Source organism: Salminus brasiliensis, chromosome 1 (genome assembly GCF_030463535.1).
Source record: "Salminus brasiliensis chromosome 1, fSalBra1.hap2, whole genome shotgun sequence".
In the NCBI taxonomy this organism is placed as follows: domain Eukaryota; kingdom Metazoa; phylum Chordata; class Actinopteri; order Characiformes; family Bryconidae; genus Salminus; species Salminus brasiliensis.
This window is the reverse complement of record NC_132878.1, coordinates 89,764,718-89,785,796: the sequence shown is the minus strand read 5'-3', so window position 1 is coordinate 89,785,796 and position 21,079 is coordinate 89,764,718. Positions and strand designations below refer to the sequence as shown.

The following is a 21,079-nucleotide window of genomic DNA, read 5'->3' as shown; positions in this document are numbered from 1 at the left end:
CTCTGAGCTCCTGATACCACGTAAACTGGCTGGTTTACATTAGTGTGGAGTTCCTCAGCTCCAGTACTTTATAATCCCTTTTATTATTAACTCATTACCTTAATCCATTCATGTGCAAGGTGACGTAGTTGTAATGTAAGTTGTAATGTCATATATACACCAAATACTGTATAATAATAATAATGTGCTATTATATATCATTATGTTCATATATGTGTATGTCTATTGGTATGGATTTATTAGATTTAATATATTTAAAATACAACAAATATATTATTGGCTTCAGTTTCCCCTGTGTTTTGGCTGTTTGTAGAACCTTTTGGTCTAGTCAGGGCCGCTCAGTCTGCTATCTAAAGTACAAAGACTCGTACCTTAGTTCATAATACCAAACAGTGATATTCACTGAAACCAGTAAATCCTTAGAATCTTATCAGTTGATTCCTGTCGGCCAACTAGTATCAGTCAGCAAGAGTTCTTTTAGTAACTGTGTTTAATCCTGTGTTTTTGTGGTGGCTGGTTTAGTTCCCCAGGTCTTAACCAGCTGCTCTGAATTCATCGAGAAGCATGGCGTTGTTGATGGCATCTACAGACATTCTGGCGTTTCCTCCAACATCCAGAAGCTCAGGTTAGTCCGCCAACTCCAAGTCCATGCAAAACTGGAGCAGCAGTAGTAAGACGATATGTAATTGGCTGTGGTACTTAAAGGAGACTGACACACAAGTTAAATGATTATAATCAAATATATAATTAAATGATTAAGATTAAAAGAGTGCTTCCGAGTTTGATGACGTGCTCCATTCCAGAGATACTTTTTCACAGTGGAGGTGAATGGAAACAGATCTTCAGTCTTAATCGCTTCATGCTCTATAAGCTTTTACACAGAAAACTGTGCCTGAGTTCTGAGACATTTTTCGGTTTTAAGGTAGTACTGGGGTTGAATTGGTGTTTTTTTTGTTTTTGTTTTTTTTAATAACACCAATGATTAAGGGTTAAATGCAACAAATACAGCTTTGAATTCTGTTATTTATTCACTTTATTCACCCTAGATGTACCAATATTTTAATATCATAAAGCTGACACTCCTGAGTACACATGTAGGTTCACTGGTCAGTATGGATAGCAAATACAATTTTTGCTATATTTGTGTTGTCATTGCAACCCCTGGTTTCTATCACCACCACTTTAAAAAATTCAAGCTCCTGAGTTCCTCTACAATGAACGATTTCACACCTAAATAACTTCATCTATTGAATCATGCAGCGTTATTTCATTTAAATGGTGTTTTATTTAAAATTGTGTGGAATTCCCCTTTAAATGCTCCAGTTAGTCATGGTGTAATGTCATTATTGTGCCATAGACTCTCTCATATTTATATCTGGCTGTATAATAGGTTACCTACTTAATGACTTTGAGTCCCTTTCCAATAAATCCACCTTAAAAGGCCCCCCCAAAGCTTTGCCTGTGCTCCATTTCTGAGCTTAAAGGAGCACTACGCCACAAGACACTGACATAGTTCACAAGTGAATAAAAGCTAATGTTAACGTGACGACTGGAATTGTTCCTTTCTTATGTCCCTCCACTGTGCCCCTCCTCTAGGCACGAGTTTGACAGCGAGAACGTCCCAGACCTGACTAAAGACGTGTACATGCAGGACATTCACTGTGTAGGCTCTCTCTGCAAGCTGTACTTCAGAGAGCTGCCCAATCCACTCCTCACGTACCAGCTCTACGACAAGTTTGCTGTGAGTGCTGAACTGCTTGCTCCTTCATCACTTCATGATTTAATGTAGAAAACAGGTTTTGGGGAAAAAATGATTAGCTCTGGGATAACTTTAGCTCTGTCTAGACATGTACAAATATGTGCGTGTGCATCTTTATAGGATTGTATGGGAGAAATGACGGAGGACGAACGCATGGTCAAAGTGCATGATGTTATCCAGCAGTTACCCCCTCCCCACTACAGGTAAACTCTACATACGCCACTGATCATTAGTATCTATGTTTAAAGCACACGACGAAATTCTACCAGCTTTTCAAAATGTCAGATTTATTAATAATAATAATAATAATAATAATAGGTAGCAGCTCAAAGTGTTTTACACATAAGTGGTAATGTTTAGTAACAGTAATAAGCAATAACTCAAATGAAAGAGTATTCATTAAAGTAATCTAAGCTAATAATGCATTTGAAAAGGAAATAAAAAAGCTATAACTGTAATTAAAAGCTAATTTAATCGGCTCCAAGTGGCTCAGTGGTCAAATGCACTGCCACTATTACCCAGGGGTTGCGCAAATTCGAGTCTCGAATCATGCTGCTTTGCCATCAGCAGCCGGAGTAAGAGTGAGCACAATTTGGTGGGTAGCGGGCGCCATCTTTCCTCATTACTCTAAGTGATGTTGACTAGCACAGGCATCTGTCAGCTGGTGTCTTGGAGCTGAGGACTCGGTGCATTCCACAGAGCAAGTCGGCTGCCTAGCTGGGAGCTTTAAAGGTGGCATGGACCTCTTCAGTTTAGAAGTAGAATAACCGAAATAGGCCTCTTCATTTCCGAAATCATGCAGGAGAATCACAGTAGGCGAATCTACAGAGTATCTACAGATAATTAAAATCATGTTAGTAAACATACACACAGTAAGTGAGTTGTGTGAGCATCAAGCAGTGTGTTCATACATCAAATAGTTATGAATACACTGCCTGATGCCCGAAACATTATTTAACAGTAGATTTGAGGCAAGAATTTGGCCTATTGACATTTTAAGTATGTTCGTTGCAAAGAACTACGTGCAGTAGCTTACTGTTCTCATTACATTTAAAAACTCAAAGGTGGTGTAGGTAGGTGTAGATTCGCATGGTCATTGTGGCCCCCTGGGTCTTATCTCCATGTTGTTGTCTTCATAATGAACTGTTTCACACCAAAACATCCTGTTCACACCAAAACAAATGATGATGATGATGATGAAAACTGTCTGTGTCGTAGGACCCTGGAGTACCTCATAAGACACCTGGCCCACCTTGCCACCATGAGTGGACAGACCAACATGCACGTTAAGAACCTGGCTATCGTCTGGGCCCCAAACCTGCTCAGGTGACCCTTCCCCTGCATCTTTAACACTGACACCATTTGCACAAACACTATATGGAGAAAAGTTTGTGGACACCTGCTCATTCAAAGTTTCTTACAGAATCTCAGATCTTTGGCTTTGATTGCATTCAGCCATAAAAGCATTACTGAGGTCAGGTGCTAGTGTTGGATGTTTAGTTTTGTCACTCCAGCTCATTTTACATGAAGCTATATGGCATTTGGCTGGAGATCTTATTTAGAGCCATTTGTCATTGAATTGTGTTGCACAGGCAGAAGAATCTAGTGTTAAGAGTCTTGTCTAATGCTTCCTAATGCTGGTGTAGTGTAGCGTGCTCGCTCAGCCAGGGAACTGAACCCTAGTCTGCTATAAAAGGGTGGTGGTGTTACCTAGTGCACTAGACCAACCACTCATCCTAAAAGGTACTGAAAGGGGCTTCATCTAGGTTTAGGCCCACTGTGTTCGTTTTTTTTTGTATTTCGGTTTGATGAATAAAGCGAAACACTGCAATCTATTTCAGTTCACTTGACAGCTCATCGTTTTAAGGACTTCAGAGAGTTGAGTCATTTCCTGGAGAGCATAATTTCATCATCTGCAGTTTATTTATTGTTTGCTGAAGTGTTTTTGCAGGGTCTGCAGTTTGTGGTTGGAGGCATTAAATGCTCTGTGCTCTCTTGGGTGTACATCAGCACACAACACTGACAAGATGAAAACGGGAAATGCACAAAAGCTCTGAGCTATTTGTTTTATCAAGGGAGATTTTGTAATGTAATTTACACTATATGGACAAAAGTATTGGGACACCTGCACATTCATTGTTTCTTCTGAAATCAGGGTTATTAAATAAGAGTTCCTCCTGATTTTGTTAGAGTAACTGTCTCCACTGTCCAGAAAAGGCTTTTTGGAAGGATTTTGGAGCATTGCTGTTAAAATTAGATTGCGTTCGGTGACAAGAGTGTTAGGAAGTCAGGATGTTGGGTGATCACCACCTCACCTCATCCCCCAACAAAGTATGGATAGAGTACAAACCATCATTCCTAAGAACACAATTCCACTGCTCCACAGCTCAATGCTAGATTGCTTTATACCCTCCTCTGCACCCCTCTCCTTCTATTGGCAATAATTCTCTTCAGGGACAAGTCAAGCTCTGTGTGTGTGTACAGCTTAAAGTAGCATTCATTCAAAGGGGTGTCCACAAATATCTGGACTTATTGTGTGTTTCTAATGATGTCAGATCGAATATAATCTACTTAAATAAGAAAGATTGAAATGTAAAGAAAATAAATCAGTCTTCAAAACTTGATTTTAGAAAAAGGTCTGTTAAACAGGTCCAAGAAAGATCCTCAGATTCTCACCAGATAAACAGTACTCCCAACAAATCCTCACAGCCTACTTTAACTCACACTGTATGACTTACTTAAGTCTTAGTGTCTACTTTAGTTTTAAATAATATAATATACATTTATTAGTACTACACTCCACTAAGTGGAGCATTATACAGAAGATAATGCAGGTCTAAATGTAGCTTACATATTCAAATAAGATCTGTCAGTGGCGTTTTGCAAAATTCAAAAACAAGTGTTTCAAGGGGCTGAAACCGCAGCTATTATCTGGACAATAGGCTGACCACCTAGAGACCTCAACATCTTTGAATGTGCTTGGGATTACGTGTTTGGATTGTGAAAATCCGAGAAATGATCTAGACCACTAAGACTGAACTTCAGAGGTATATGACTGGGAGTTGTATAAATGAAGATTATCACAGTGCTTTATGTCTACATTTCCTCAATTACCACAGACAGCCCGGTTGTACACACCAGGATCTGTTCAATTGTGCTCACTCTATGGCTAAAGACAGAGATACTGAGGTGTGCCGTTTGTTGTGTCTTCCAGGTCTAAGGAGATCGAGGCGGTGGGACTCAGTGGAGCTGACCCGTTTAAGGAGGTCCGCATCCAGTCTGTGGTGGTGGAGTTCCTGCTCACCAACGTGGAGGTGCTGTTCAGTGACTCGTTCACCTCAGTGGGCCGTTTCAGCGCAGGTATACCCACCACAACATCCACCTTCACCACACACGTACAAGGATCCATACAGGCCTGATCTTTGCTCTGTCTCTGTCTGGCTACGTTTACATTTAAGATATTTAGCAGACGCTCTTATCCAGGACGACTTGCAAATGTGCTTCACTGCTTGTGCGTTGCAAAGATCAAGTGTTGGCAAGTGAGATCATCTTGTATCTGGTCTAAATCCATTTAAAACAAATAAAAGAAACTATTTTTTATGTAGTCAGATAATGAAAATGTGTGTATGTATATAAATTGGCTACATTTAAGATGATCTCGCTTGCCAAGTTTATTATTGTTTTGTGGTGTAAGCCTGATCACTCAGGGCCCAGTTTCCCTAAAGCTCCATAGTGTTAAGATTACCATAACTGGTAGACACAGTGTTTAGTGTGATGCTCACTGGGTCATTTGTTAAGATGCTTTTGGGAATCTCAGCCCAGTTCTGTTTGCTTAGATTCAGTCTTTCTAATCTTGACTCTTCAAGACCTCAGTAAAGTAGGTACTATTTCGACTCTAAATCACAAGAAAAAAGTCATTATATTTGTCTGAATTAGGTAAAAATGGTGAAAAATTAAGTAATTATTTGGGAAAAATGCACAAAAAAAAATTCAAAACACTGCAAACAATGAAAGCTTTGCAAGCAAAATCATCTCAAATTTAATCTCAATGACTCTCATTTTGAGATGGTGATTAAAATATCTTTGTCTTGTATCTAGATTTTTTATGTACATGATTTAAGTAACAAAAAAAAAGCTTGGACTGTTCTTACCACAATCTCCAAATTAGAAATATATGCGATTTTTACACTAAAGATGCTAAGAATTTCTTTTTTTGCAGTAAAGGGCTTCCATAAATTACTATTTAGTCTTAGGTGAAAATTCAATTTTGATAAACTCAAGCTTTCAAGAGTTTTTTTGCTTTTAGAAGTTTATCTTTTATATAAAAACTGAGGAAGGAGAAAAAAAAAAACCTATGTTGGCTCCCCCTGTACTAAAAGTACACTTGCTCACTTGCCTCACTTGCTCCATTTCTCCAGCACCAATACAAATCAGATTTGGTTGTTTGTATGTTGTGATGTGGAAACAAATTCAATTTGCCTGCTGTGTGAGCAAAGCTAAAGTGTCTCAAATCTGATTTGGAAAGATCTGAATCTTCTGTTCACACAGAAAATTAGATGTGCCTCATTTAGAGCAGAAAGACGTGACGTGAACATGATGTGAAGAGTTTCCTCTGTGCAGTTACACAAGCCAGTTTCCCCAAGAGCTTTGCGTTGCAGCACCGGACAGTGGTTCTTGCTTTATTGTGTAATGCTGGTCTTGGTGCTGTGGTGCTTTTGTCAGTCTAGTTGTCGTTGTTCTTGTTCTGTCAAATGCTTGAATAGACCACTCTGTCATGTTTGGTGAGAAACAGAAAATGCCAAACGAACAGCTGTTGCTCAGTACCTTGCTTCACTCCGTAATCCAGCTGGGTTTGCAGTTCTTTGTCTGTTCAGAATGAGTCTCTCTGTGTCTTGCTGACGTTTGCCTGAAGCCTTTTCCTTGTACAGCTGTTTTATTCTTGCAGACATGCCTGGTTATGCTTTCCAGCCTAATAGATCTGTATAAACAGTGTTAATAATGCACAGCTGCCACTAAAAGAGGTGCTTCTGCTCCCTGTTCCATCACTGGTGCCATGAAATAATCATATGCGTTTTGAAGGCTGTTATTGAAACTCCTGTGAAACACGTTTTACACTTAAAATGACACAAAGCTACTAAAGTGCAAACTGGTGTACAATGTGCCGTTCATCACCTGCCAGAAACTACAACGGTGGTGTAGCGTTTTAACCCTTTTATTCACTGTTCTGTTACAGGGCTCCAGTTCAGATGAGCTTGATTTCAATATTGTCTGTAGACTTCAGTTTCCTGCGGCCCCAAAAGTATCTGGACGCTTTAACCATTGGAAAAAGCATTGATCATTAATTAAGTAGTAGGTTGCTTCCTAAAATGAATTATACCCGTTATAGCTAGCAATGTCCCAATATTATTTGCCCCCAATCTGATTCAAGTACCTCAAATGCTGAGTATTGGCCTAAGTAGTAGTTATTCAATCAGTCAATCAATTAATTAATTAGGAATATAAGAAATATATATTTTAAAACTTGACATGGCTTTACATTTTGAAATGCAAAACAAATTAGGCTATTCATTTCATAATAACTTCATTAGAGTAATTTTAGAATCAGCTCCACTTAATTTCTGAACACTAAAATGTAAAATTATTTAATTTAGTAATTATTTCTAAACTTAGTTTTTTTAAGTCAGCCAATTATTATTGATTATGGTCCGGTTTCACCAGCCTCCTGCTCCTTCATGATTTGGTTACACTAACTACGGAATAGTTTGGCAGTAAAATCAGATTTACATGATTGATTGCTGACCCCAGATGCAGTCAATCAGCCAAGACATTGGTGGTGTCTGACATTTGCCTCTTAGACAGCCTGTTTAATTGTAAGTGATTACAGTAGGTGGGAAAGTGGCCGTGTGATTGGGTAATGAACATAGAAGCGTTCAGAAGCATTGTGGATGCAAACCTGCAAAAGACTGTAAAGAAGCTGCTCAAACGACAACAATCTGACACACGCTTCTTCTAAACTAACAGTTTTACACTGACAAAATGATCTTACTGCGTTTTTAACTGTAGCACAAATGTCCAAATACTTTTTGGGGCCCCTGTACATCATGGTAACTCACTGGATTTCCTTTCTGACCCCAGACTGTGATCCATTGTGGCTCAGCGCTACAGTGAAGAAGGCGCTTTTTTGTTGACTGCTTTAATGACATGAGCGAGCATTTAAGTGTGTGTAAAGTGTATTTCGTGGTAGTTAAAGCGGAACAGGAAATGTGCGGCCAGAAGTCTGAGCAGACCACAATCCAGCCGATCTGTGTGACTGAGAACAGCTTGTGTGTTTCCATAGCGACCAGAGGGGCAGAGCGCAAGGTCCCGCGCAAACCCCCGCGAGCACGTCTGGTCAGTCTGCAGGAGGCTCGGGGGGAGGTCACCGACCCCTTCTCTCTGGACCCCGAATCAGAGGCCCGCCGCTTCTCCATGGCATGACTCCTACCGAGGCTCGACTGTTGCCATGGATACGCACCATGTCTTCCCAGAATGCTGTACATTTCTGCCGCACCGTTGTATTTGAGTTGAATTGAGTCTTACAGTATTTCCACAGCACTTTTCCTTTACAGCAGACCTGAACTGTGGGCCCGGAAACCTAATGAGCGGCACCGAGTAGAACAGTGGCAGCATGACAAAGAAACACTGAGAGGAACCAAGATCCAAACCTCTGAAAAGACTGAAAAGAGGAACTCAGAATTAGGTTTAAAAATATCAGGGAGTTGTTGGGTTTTTTTAGTTGACTTAACAGTTTGGGTTTTTTATGTTATGTTTAAGGAATTAGTTGCCAAAATAATCGAATTTACACAATTGCTCCAAATGTGTGCTGTGTGGAGAAAAGTATTGGGACATCTGCTCATTCATTGTTTCTTCTGAAATCATGGATATTAAAAACAGTTGATCCTGCTTTTGTTAAAGTAACTGTCTCTACAGTGCAGGGAAGAAGGCTTTCTACTAGATTTGGGAGTGTTGGTGAGGTCAGGATGTTGGATGAAGATCCTCAGCTCCCCAACTCCTCCTAAAAGTACTGGAAGGAGCACCATTGTTCCACCATCATCCTGTTTTACCCTGTTTTAGCTGTGCGTGCGTGCATGTGTGCATTTGCACATCTGTGTCAGCAATGGGTACAACTTTGGTAGCAATGGTAGATTAGAAGGATTGTCCACAAACATTTGGACGTACATCTTTGCTGATTGACTACACTAGGTTTGCTGTCCCAGTGTTTTTCTTTCATTTTAATCTGGAGGTTAATGTTGCTAATAATCACTGAAAGTTAACAGTAAATATACGCCCACAAAGGTCTGTTAACCCTAATAAAACTATGATTCAGGTCTTTATTGAGTTTATGCAAACTTGTCAGTGTAGTTTAAGGTGCAGTATGACCTGCTGTGACATGATATAAAGGCTTGTTGGCAAAATTAGCCTCATAACTAGAGAACAGAATTGGGACACCAGACATTTATCTTGCCTGAATTGCTACATTTTAGGTAAATGGAAAATGGAGTAAATTAGTGTTTTTTTTGCTTATTAATGGGCACATGTTGTGTAAGTCCAATAAGAAAGATTGTTGGATTGTCAAAAAGATCCCCAGACTTATTTTGTACTAAACGGATGGAAAGTGAAAAATAAACCCCTCTTCTGACACACTGTAACTTGACGTTTTGAAGTGTTTCACAGTGTTCACTCCATTTTAACACACATTTCATTTCTAGCTTTTTGAAGGATTAAGAGAAATGTTTAAGATAGTTGTATTACAGAGATCAGTGTGGGAGTGGTGTGTGTCAAAGTTCAGTGTTGGTGTCTGTGAGTCAATGGAAGAAGGTAACTCATTTATACTTCAGTTGAATTTGGGCTTTTTGTGTGTCTGCTTTGCTCATTTGTGCATTAATGGCAAAATTGTACTTGGTAGGAATTCAATTGAGGCTTGCGAGCAAATGAATGTCTGAACGCTGAAGTTTGCTTAATTTTGCTTGGGTTTTTTTTTTTTTTCCTGCAAGCAGAATCATTGTTTTAATTGACTAATTAAAAAAAATGTAAGCTTTCTTTTATATTTATTTATTTGTAAATTATATAAATTATTGAACCCTTAATATATAAATATCAATATAATAACTACATATATACATGTATCAAAATTAATTGTTCTAAAGTAAGTCAGTATTTTTAATCATAAAAGTGGTAGATAAATATATATGTATTGACCCAAGTTTATAGAGCTAATAATTTGAGAAATAAAAATATTTAGTGATCAGAATTTAAGTGGATCAATAGAACATAAAAAAATATATATATATATATTTTGTATTATTAACTTACAACTGTAAAGTGCATCATATATTTTATATAGTGATGAATATTACAAAATAAGTGAAATGCTGAACCCATCAGAAAACACTTGTCGCCTTTTTTATGTCTGTATAAAACTGTATCAGAGAGTTGTATTATTGGCCTAAAAGTTAAAAAGGATTCCAAACTTTTGAACAGTAGTAATAAGTAAATATGCAGCTTTTTTGTGTGTGTGCTGTTGATCAGGGCTTCGTGATCTGACTAGATTACTCAGATTGTGTGTCTGCTCGCTCTGTGGAACCGCTCTGAGAGTGTGCTCTGTACTCTGTACTGTATAATGATGTAAAGGTATGGAGCAGCTGCTCAGGCTTCCTTCACTGTTTGTTCACAGATGAAATCAGTTTGCTCTTCTCCTGACGCTTCACCTGTTCGCCTTACCGTTTCGCCCCAGTCATTGTGTCCTGTTCTGACTCTCTCTCCTCTCTCTGTCCAGCTCGCCAGTCCCTGACCAGACCCAAGTCCTTCGTGTCCACTCGGCTGCTCTCTCTGGAGGAGGCACAGGCCCGCTCCCAGGCCCCTTTGCTCCTGCAAGGATCTCCTCATCCTCTGCAGGGCCGCTTCCACACAGTGTTGGACCTCCCTGGCGACAGGTGGGCTTTCATTAAACATGAACAACCAGTGCTAATGCATCACTGATACTGATCGAATGAACAGAAGACCTGATTTTTGACAAATAGTCACAGAATAAATAAATAAAGGCTTATAAATGAATAGCCTAATATCAGAAACATTTAGAATCCCAGAAATTAGTTCAGAAACAGTTTCATTATTTATGGTCATATGAAAAACGTTTAGACGTCCACTGCTAAAATTAAAAATACATAATTACTCTTATTTGCTTAATTAATCAAATTGTGTATATATATTTTTTTCTTTTTTCTTGATTTCCTAAATAATAATCAAATTGATCCATTGGGAGGTCTGAGATTTGCCATCTAGTGTATTATTAATGGCAAGTCTAACACTTTAAGCCTTTTAAAATAATCTTTAGTTGGCTTATTTAATATAGTAAATATAACATTAAGTAATCTCATCTTAATTTCCAGTTAAAATGGTAATTTTATGTATTCCTTTTGTATTTTAACTTCATTTACTTTTTAAACTTGTACAAATAACATATTACTATGAGTAAAATGCATAGTTAAATCTGTGATTTTGGATTTTTTTCCCACTCACACAGGAGGAAAAGAGGCCTGAAGGTCCGGAAGGCAGCCGGGGGAAGCTGGAAGACGTTTTTTGCAATCGGGAAGCCTACGGGCTCAGGCCGCCGCAAGCCTAGTCGGATTAGTTCCTTATTCCAGCCCACAACCTCTCATGCAGGTACTAGAAAAGTAAAGATCCGAGTATTGCCGATCTGTTAGTAGTCAGTTGGAGTAGGGAGATGAAGGACTTCTCTAACTGTTTACTTTCCCAGAGCTCAGTAAATGTAGAGGACAGACTGTAGAATCAGCCAGTAATTGTCTGTGGTTCACTGTGTAAGTGTAGTATTTACTCCCATTCCTTCCCAGTGTTTAACGCCGACATTTCCCTGTACCTGTTGCCTCACATGAAACAAAATGCCTGTAATGGTCAGTCAGTGTTTGCAAAGAGCCAGTAGCGTCAAGTTGTCTTTTCCTGTGTTGTACTTCAGGCTGCAGGGTGGACAGTGTGACCTTGAGGTCAGCTAAGAGTGAAGAGTCCTTGTCTTCCCAGCACAGCGGAGCAGGTAGGAACAAATGCTCTCAGGCCTGTAGGTTTAAAGGAATTCTTTGAGTGGAAGTTAAGTGATGTATTACCTTGATGTGGTCATTTACATTTAATTAAAATATAAAAAATAGGTAAAGTGGAACCAGCCCTGTGTAGACCTCTTTTTGGCATAGAGTGTACCTGCAGTCCATTGTATCGGAAGATGATAATGCCCTTTATTTTACTCTCAGGTCAAGGCAAACTGCAGCGCTTGCGAAGGCCTCGCTCCAGCAGTGATGGCCTCTCACTGGCCGCCTCCATGGACCCTCAACTCCTGCCTCAGCCCCCTCCGTCTCAGATCCCACCCAGCCGCTCATACGACAGCCTGCTCCCCGAGGAGGCCCGAGACGCAGATGAGGAGGAAGAGGACGAGGACGATGAAGAGGGTGTATATATGCTACCCGATTTCTCGCAGGACCCCACCGCATCCTGGATGGCTGAAGATGTAATTGATTTTAGCCCCACCTTCCCGGACGACGGGCCAATTGGGATCGGAGGCAGCAGTGTCGCCCCCGGCGGCCGGGAGTCTCCACCTGCAGCCACTCCCCCTCCTTACCGCTGCCTGAGCCACCAAGGCCACGCCCACTCCGGAAGTCAGCGCTCAATCACGGAAGACCCAGACTCTGTGCTCAATCAGTCAGAAGCGGCGGCCCGCAGGAGTCTGATACTGGCAGCTGCCGCACCACCACAGCAGGTGTTCTGTCAGCATGTTCGCCCCCCTGCTGCCACTAACTCCGCCTCTAGCACTACTCAGCCTGGAGAGGGCAACCTTAGTCCTTCGATCAGTCAGCCCCCAGCTCCTGCAGCCTCCACCGCCTCTTCGCAGCCTCCGCATGAGAGGCGCTCCTTTACAAAGAAGGTGGTACATGCTCTCTCTCCTAAAGCACCAAAGTCTCCTCCACTGGATATATCGGACCCCATTGCCATCAGTGTGCCTGCCAAGGTGAATTTGACTATGGAAATGTATCTAGTTAACCGACTATGACTTGTAGGGATGCACAAGGGTACCAGAATCACATTGTTATCAGCAAATATCAGAAGTTTTTAGCTCCAATATTTCAGATCTTGACTCTTGATTCATTCAACATTTTGTCATTTTTGTTATTAATGCAAATGTTAATACGTAGTCACATAACCTTCCAGGTGCTGGAAATGATTGGTGGAAGAGCTGGCGAATTGCAGCCTGGGACTCCGGGTGGCGGACCCCCGCAGCCACCCCAAATGATATCCATGCTGCTGAGATCGTGTGACTTCCAGCTCACAGAGAGTTGCCAGCAGGAGCTGAGCAGCAAACTAGGCCCAGAGGCCAAAATTAAGGGCCCCAGTGAGTAGACAGTCATTCTGCTTTGGTATTCGATCATATCTTGTCAATAGTCAAGTAGTTTAGAATACAGGAGGGCCCATTCATTGTCAGTATTGTCACAGACACTTTTTTTTTTTTTTTTAAATATTGCTGAACTGCTACTCAATTGTTTTGCAACTCTCTGCTCTTCTAGGCATCATCGGTCCCACTGGTGCTCCTCTGCCCTCCCAGCAGCCACCTCCTCCTCCTCCGAAAAATCCAGCCCGCCTCATGGCTTTGGCCCTGACCGAGAGTGCCAACAAAGCTCTCCGGCAGGGTGCCTCTCCTCCATACCGACCCCGCCAGACCCCCCCTGAGGCTGACACGTGCTTCCAGCGCTCCCTGTCCGCAGATGCAGGAGCACTGCTGTCCTCGGATCTTGACCAACTGTACTCTACAGTGCGTCCCCTGTCTGTGTGGATGACTGAGGGTGAGGGTGAAGATGGTACTGCTGAAAAGGCTTCAGACGCAACACATGAGCAAGAGCCAGGATCACCCCCAGGCCAGGTCTGTTTTGTGTTTGTATGTATATACAAAATATGAAGAGGTTGCTGTGAGGAAATCTCTCATGGAGCTGTAAAATAAAACATTCAGATTCGTATTTGAGTTGTTTATACCCTATTTAGATCAACAGACAGGGATTTGGAAGGTTTGTTATAAATATGGATTATGTATAATCAGTGTATCGCATAAATGGTTTATCTTTAGAACACCATGTTTAGACATGTCATTTGCCAAGTACTGTGTATTCTTGACTTGGTCTGAAATTGGAAGGCTTTTGGCATTTCCTTGGTTACTTTCCTTGTATTTTTCAGAGGGCAGCGTGAATCCTAAGGTCTGTCAATGTTGAACATGAACTGCGCCATATTTCAGTTGAAGATTCGTTAAGTGTGACTCCTCAGTAAAGCAATACATCTCTCTATTGTAACATTGTACTGTTTTTCTCCTTTGCAGGACACAGGGACTCTCTCCTCTGATGCCTCAGTTTCTGACTCTGGAGCGTCCAACTCTGAGCTGTCTGCTGGCAGCTCTTCTGGGGACAACGAGAAAACCCCCAGCCCTATCTACAAGAACCAGCAGCAACTTCCGCCACCCCCTACACAGCCTTCTATGTCCAGCCCTCCCTCTGCTAGCGAGGCTGCCCCACAGAGGAAACCTCCAGCCTACGGCCGCCAGTTTTCAGCTCCTCACCTGCAGCAGCAGAAACCCGGTACTCAGTCCATGTCTCCCGCCCAAGCTCACTCTCAGCTATTGCACTCCAAATCAGAGAGCTCCCCCTTGGCCCAGGTACATGCCTTCCAGCCCACACGTCCCAAAGTGCCCCCTAAACCATCAGATCTCGCTCCACAAAGGGCTCCACTTTCCAAGACCGACCGTCAGGACTTTACTCGTCGCTCCCTGGATGCCGGTCGCATCCGGCGCATGGTAGGTCCCGCTCAGGGCAACCCACCGCTTTCTAGAGCTTTTTCGGAGCGTATTGGTAGCACCTCAGATGCGCTGTCCCGGTACCACGCAGCCAGAATAGCAAGCCAAGCAGCACAGGCTGCACAACCTCCCATACAGCAGCAGTCACCTCTTGTCCGACCTACGTTCTCATCTTCTGAAGACCCGTCCAAGATGGAGAACTTCTACTATGAGATCGGTGCCCCTGAGCATCCACAAGCCCCACCTAGCTACACTCAGCACAGCTACCAGAACATGAGGCTAGATGTAGAGGGCAACCTCCGGCTTTCAGACCCCGCCAACCAGAGACCTCTTTCCAGGGTTCATCCACCTCCCCAGTACTCACAGATCCCTGGATCTGCCAGGACTCCTCAGCTTTGGTCCTCTGAGGCCACCCGTGCCTGGGCGGCAGCCCACTCACACTCGTTCTCCTTTTCTCACTCTCACTCCCATTCTCATCATCATTCCCAAGACCATCCGGCGGGCCACCGCAACCCTCGGCTCCAGCGCCAGACGTCCTCTTCTGTCAGGGTGGTTCGTAGTGAATTGCACCCTATCCCTGCTGGCTTGGGCTCCTCTGGAGGTCTGGTGCCCCTCTCTGTTCACCAACGCAGCCTGCATTGTCCACAGCGTTCGCCCTCATCTGACCTCTCTGCCTCTCAGCTGCACCCATACTTTGAAAATGGAAAGGTGTGCTATCGGTACTTTGAAGCCTCCAGGCCAGAGGAGGTGCCTATGGGCCACCATCCGCCTCCCCCGTCAAAGTCGCCTCAAGCCCAGTCAACCCAGGCTTCCCCTCTACAAGCACATAAACCTCTAGCAAAGGAGCAGCCAGAGCCCATCTATGTGAACTATCCTTTTGCCAACCCTCCAGGAGCTGGAGCCAACGCTAAGACCTGGGCCACCACAGATCTTGATGGAGATGCACATCAAGGTGCTGAACCTCTTGCCCCTCCGCCTGAGCCACCTCCAGAGGAAGAGCATCATTCCCCACACCAGAGTACCGAGCTGGAGAGTCCTACTACAACTTTTGAAAACCCTGCACAAAACGATGCTGCTTCAGATTCAAGGGCACTGGAGATACAGGCCGAGCACAGCACCGCACACTTTCGCAGCCGTTCTGACCCTCAGACATCTAGCTTCGAGCCTATTCAGGCTTTGACAGGGAAGGACATTGCCTCATTGTTGATCGAGAAGCTAGCAGAGGATGAAAGGGAGGGCCCAAGCATGGCCACGTCATCTTCTGCTTCTTCCTCACCTCACATCGAGTACCCACCTAACCCTTACCCCAGCCAGCATCAGCAGCGCCTTCCACCTGCCTACAATGTGTACACTCCGGGGCCCTCTCGGGGTCATTTTGAGGCTCAGGGCCATCCACAAGATGGCTCGGGAGCTTTCCAACGGCAGGATCCCCTGCGCCGCTCTTCTGGTAGCCACTACAGGCAAGCCTTTGACGTGATGCCATCTGGTGACCAAGTCCTTAAGTTTTACAGAAGCCAAGACTTTATGCCAGTCCCCCAGGGAGACAGCACAACCCCCAACCCCTACCCCACAAGACCTCATTACCAGGACCCTCCATACCCCGGTCGAAGCCCACAGGCGCATCAAGACGCACCCCACACCTCTACTTCTCCCTCGGCGGCCTTCTCAAACTTGGCGATAAGCACACCAAGAGGATATGGAACACAAATGGCTGTCAATCCATATAACCAGTACCCCTACCAGGCAGGTCCGGTGCTTCCCCACTACCCCAACGCACCCCGTAGGGACGTGTTTCTGGATCCTGCACTCCGGCCTGCAGCGCTCCGAGGCCAGCGGGGCCTGAACCGGCAGGGCAGTCTGCCTGGTCCCAACTGGACCATCCAAACAGAGGGCCAGACCCGCAGCTACTGCTAAAGCACAACGGCCCACATTGTTAAGACTGAGAGTACGATCCAATCGGTAGAATGTCCTAAAACAACCCCACTGCTGTACCAGTGAAAGAAACGGGGAGAGAGACGGGCAGACAAGGATGGACATGCGTGTGTGTGTGAGGTGAAGGTTAAGAGAATCAAAGAAGTGAACCGACAAGTGGCTTAGATACGTAAACATTCCAGTAGACACTGTGCTGTCCAGCAGAGGGCGTAAGAGAATTGTATGGCTGCTGTCCCTCTGAAGGGAGAATCAGGTATTCTGCATAGTGGTGTTTTTCTGCTTTAGGTACTTTCTGGGTTTAAGTTACTTTATTACTAGGACACTAGATGACAGGAGAGAGCTGTACAGGGAAATAAGCTTAGTTTATTTTTGTTTGTTTGTTTTTTGTTTTTGTTTGGTTTTTTTTTTGGTTTTTTTCTAAAGTCTGACCATAACCTCGTGCTGCTGGTGGTATTTGAAGAAGCAGTTTCTCCTTTTTGTTTCAACATTGTGCTGTTGGTAGCAGCCAGACATTTTCATTTTTATTGCTTTTTAATTTTTTAAGTTAATTTAAATTTTCATTTCGAAAAGCGCATGTAAAATATTTCGGTTGGTTTCAAATAATGTAAGGAATAGGACTGTAATTTTAGTTTTTACTCACTGATGTGTACGAGCGAGAGGGATAGGGTATGCGTTTTCATGTGTGGGTGAATGCATCTGTCAGTTAGCCCATATTCCTGCTAAGAAGTACACAAAAGGAACATGAAGGAAAACACTGCCATTTGCTTAAAGGGGAATTCAGTGTATATTTTCAAATTTGCTGCATAGGTTAGAAATTGAGAGCAGTTTGGTGTGATATGTGTCATTGTAGAGAAACTTACTGACTTCTGTACAGTGGTGGTGATGTGAACATTATTGTCAGTTTATTTACTGCAAATCCTGTGAACCCACCCATGTCTTCTCGGTTGTATATCTACTGTTGATAAATTGGGGAAAATCTTTTTTTTTCTTTGGGCACTATTTTGCCTTACAACACCTTGCATGTACTTTTACGCCATTACTGTATTTTATATGTTAAACCTCATGTTTTGTACATATTTGTATCTAATTCCAGTAATAACTTTAAAAGGTAATTACTTTAAAACATGGGTGCCCGATTTTCTTTGTGTTGGGTGTGCCTTGTTTGTGGAGGGCCAAAAAACCATACGCACCATATGTTTCCTGTTTTTAAAAATGCATTTATAGCATGAGCCTATATTTTGTTACTAAAATTCTTCACTAAACATTATATACCATTATAAAAATGTTTGTTTTCTCTTTGGGTGTGGGGGTGGGCTAAGGTCACACTTTGGGCAGCCCTGCTCTTAGAGACATTGTACTTTTCAGACTTCCTTAACCATTACTGTAAATATTTCAGACTTGGTTAGTTTCTGTAGAATGACACATTTCACACTAAATCACTCTGAATTTCTGCTTACATCTTGACCATTTACTTACACAGAAGATTTGAAACTGGTAGAATTCCTCTTTAAGGTACGATGCAAGTATGAATGTGAGGGTGTGTGTGTTTGTGTATGTATGTATGTGTGTGTGTGTGTGTCCATATTTATGCAAGGTACAGCACATACCGTGTCTGGTTCTGAGTAGAGTATGTGGGATCTCAATAGCTGAAACCCGTAACTGTCGTGCTGATTCTTTAATGTTGCGTCAGTCAGTTGACAAATAATAAGGATATAGTATAGGATATCTGAAAAACAGTACGGATGTAGGGTAGATTTTTTGCTACGACCAATGCCCTTTACTTGCGGTGTCGGACACATGTAGAACCTGTTGTGTTTCAGAGTGTGAGGAATTGTTGACAATGTGAATCCAGTCTAATCCCTTTAGTCAAGGCAAAGCTCTGTCTGCGTTCATAAGCTCTACATAACGGTCTCATTACCACGACCCTACAGCACACTCTACATACACTCATGTCAGAGATGGCCAGCTTTCTTGGTCATGACACTCTACTACTACCACCCAACTACTCAATCTTTAATCCCTTAGACCTTGTAGCCCACACTACATCACTTTCATTACTACATTACTGTCATAATTAACAGTATCAGTTTTATAGGCCCTAAAATAGAGCCCTGTGGGGCTCCGCACAATATGCTGCAGGAAACGGTTACGGAAAAATTCATGATCGTTTCTGCATATGGATTAATAACTGAATAATAAGTCTGGGGTTAAAAGGGTTTGTTGGTCATGCTGGGCTGCACTGTATGTTGATTTTAAAGGGGGATTCCACTAATTTCTTCAGTTTTGTGTAATTAAGTTCAAATGTAAATTCACCAAGAGTGGGGTTTGGAGCATAATTGTTTATTGTAGAGACTGACTTGGATTTCTTTCAGTGGTGGTGATGGGAACCAGTGGTTACCATGACTACAGCACAGATTTAGTCACGTATTTACTGTTCAAATCCACCAGTGAACCCGTAGGTGTTTTAGACGTAATGATGGTAAAATAGTGATAAATCCAAAAGACTTTTTCAATAAAAGATGTCTTTTTAAATAATAGATTTGTAGCCAAAACTGTGTGTCAGAATCACCAATGACCAATCTCGTTTTCCTCATTTTGATTTTTGGAATCAGGATATTTGGATGATCCAGCAAGTGCAAATACATTCTGCCCTTGAACCCTAGGTGTATTATTTGGTTATTAATCCTCATGCAGAAACGATGGTATTTGGTAACCATTTGGTACAGCATGTGATGTGGAGTCCCAAAGGGTTCTATTTTAGGGCCTCTGAAACTGATGTTAATTATGGCAATATTGTATTTTGAACATGAAGAGGTGTGGGGTATGGGTTAAACAAGGTCATATTGAAGATTCCCAAGTCCATGTTTCATTGGAGGGAGTTAGATTTGGGCAGTGCTCCGGTTCTGTCAGAAGCCGGCTCTCCAGGATGCCGCCCTTTAGTGTGTAACGGGGTTGACACCTGTGGAGACTGTCATAGCAACTGCGGTGTTTCTTTGAGCACTTGTTCTGTAACGTGTCTGGGCCTGAACATTTACCTCTTTGAGTCAGTGTTGATACTGAAACTGGGCCTTTTGCTGCTTTACTCTCATAGCAGTACATTCCCCGCCCTTAATGGAACACCCTAGCATTCCTCAGCCTGATCGCTAACTGTAGCATAGCACAGTACTAATGGAAGCCCATGAGAAGCTGATATCAGCACACTTACTGCCTATGTAAACTACAGCCCACTCGAAAATAAAGGTGCTTTAAATGGTTCTTTAAGCGATGCCATAGAACCTCTATTGGTTTCATAAAGAAACGGGTTTTTAATAGAGCTGTCTGACTGTGAAGATCCTTTAGATTGGAAAAGAACCTTTTATATCATGCAACTCTTTAGACCTTTAAAATGTTCTTCTCACACTACAGACATTATACACTACATGGACAAAAGTATTGGGACACCTGTTCATTCATTGTTTCTTCCAAAATCAGGGATACAAAAAAAAAAAGCATTGCTTGTTGGAGTAACTCTCTACAAGATTTTGGAGCATTGCTGTGAGAATTTGATTACATTCAGTGACATCCCAAAAGTACTGGTGGGAGCACCATCATTCTTAAGAACACAGTTCCATAGCTCAATCGGGACCATAGCTGGGGGTCTTTATACCCCACTAGCTCAAGCCTGGCATTACACATGGTGCCAAAAGATTCAAGCTGTGTGTTTTACATTTACAAATCCGTGTCAGCAACGGGTGCAACTTAAAGTAGCCGAATGCATTCATTAGAAGGGATGTCCACAAGTATTTGGACATATATTGTAGCTCTTTATGGAACCAAAAGTAGTTCTTCAACGGCCTCGCTCAAAGAACCATTAATTTGTAAGAGTGCAGATAGAGGTCAGGTTGAAAAGCGCTGCCGTTTTCCTTCAGGCCGGAGTCTTTTCCACTTTCCAGTTTTGTTTTCATTTGCTTCCCAGTACTACGCTACTTTTGCCGAGAAGTCTTGAAGGTACAAGGTTTAGAGTAGTGTGTGTGTGTGTGTGTGTGTGTGTGTGTGTGTGTGTGTGTGTGTGTGCGCGCGTGCACAAGAGAAAATGTGTATTTGTGTGTGTGTGTGTGTGTGTGTGTGTGTGTGTGTGTGTGTGTGTGTGTGTGTGTATATTTCAGAGCTTTGTCTTTTTTTATCCATAACTATGCAGTGAATAAGTACAAGGGAAGAATTTCCTACATGGTAACACTCCTCCTCCTCCTCCTCCTCCTCCAAATGGTAATACTACCTATTTCAGCTGTGTGTGTGTGTGTGTGTGTGTGTGTGTGTGTGTGTGTGTGTGTGTGTGTGTGTGTGTGTGTGTGTGTGTGTGTGTGTGTGAGCGAGCGAGCGCACGTGTGGGTTTGTGTGCTTTAAACCTAAACTTCCTGTCCGACTGTCTCTCTTTCTGCCTTGTAGCACTTTGCAAAAGGCAATTCATCATATTTTGTAATATTTACCAATGTGTGAATTAAAAACTTGATGGTTGCATCAGTCATAACCGTTGT

The 21,079-nt window shown here is 42.5% G+C and overlaps 1 protein-coding gene across 6 annotated transcripts in view; it reads left to right on the top strand.

Moving 5' to 3' along the window:
- Positions 1 to 21,072, top strand: part of arhgap33 (Rho GTPase activating protein 33) — a 96,497-nt gene extending 75,425 nt beyond the window's left edge. For all 6 annotated transcript variants that reach the window (XM_072692339.1, XM_072692338.1, XM_072692341.1 and 3 more), the window contains 12 exons: positions 523 to 625; positions 1,597 to 1,741; positions 1,880 to 1,962; positions 2,978 to 3,085; positions 4,974 to 5,119; positions 10,575 to 10,731; positions 11,322 to 11,461; positions 11,772 to 11,846; positions 12,058 to 12,809; positions 13,010 to 13,190; positions 13,363 to 13,715; positions 14,163 to 21,072. In XM_072692339.1, coding sequence (XP_072548440.1) covers positions 523 to 625; positions 1,597 to 1,741; positions 1,880 to 1,962; positions 2,978 to 3,085; positions 4,974 to 5,119; positions 10,575 to 10,731; positions 11,322 to 11,461; positions 11,772 to 11,846; positions 12,058 to 12,809; positions 13,010 to 13,190; positions 13,363 to 13,715; positions 14,163 to 16,547 — 4,628 coding nt within the window. In that variant the 3' untranslated portion in view covers positions 16,548 to 21,072. The remainder of the gene's footprint in view (positions 1 to 522; positions 626 to 1,596; positions 1,742 to 1,879; positions 1,963 to 2,977; positions 3,086 to 4,973; positions 5,120 to 10,574; positions 10,732 to 11,321; positions 11,462 to 11,771; positions 11,847 to 12,057; positions 12,810 to 13,009; positions 13,191 to 13,362; positions 13,716 to 14,162) is intronic.
- The last annotated feature ends 7 nt before the right edge of the window (positions 21,073 to 21,079 follow it).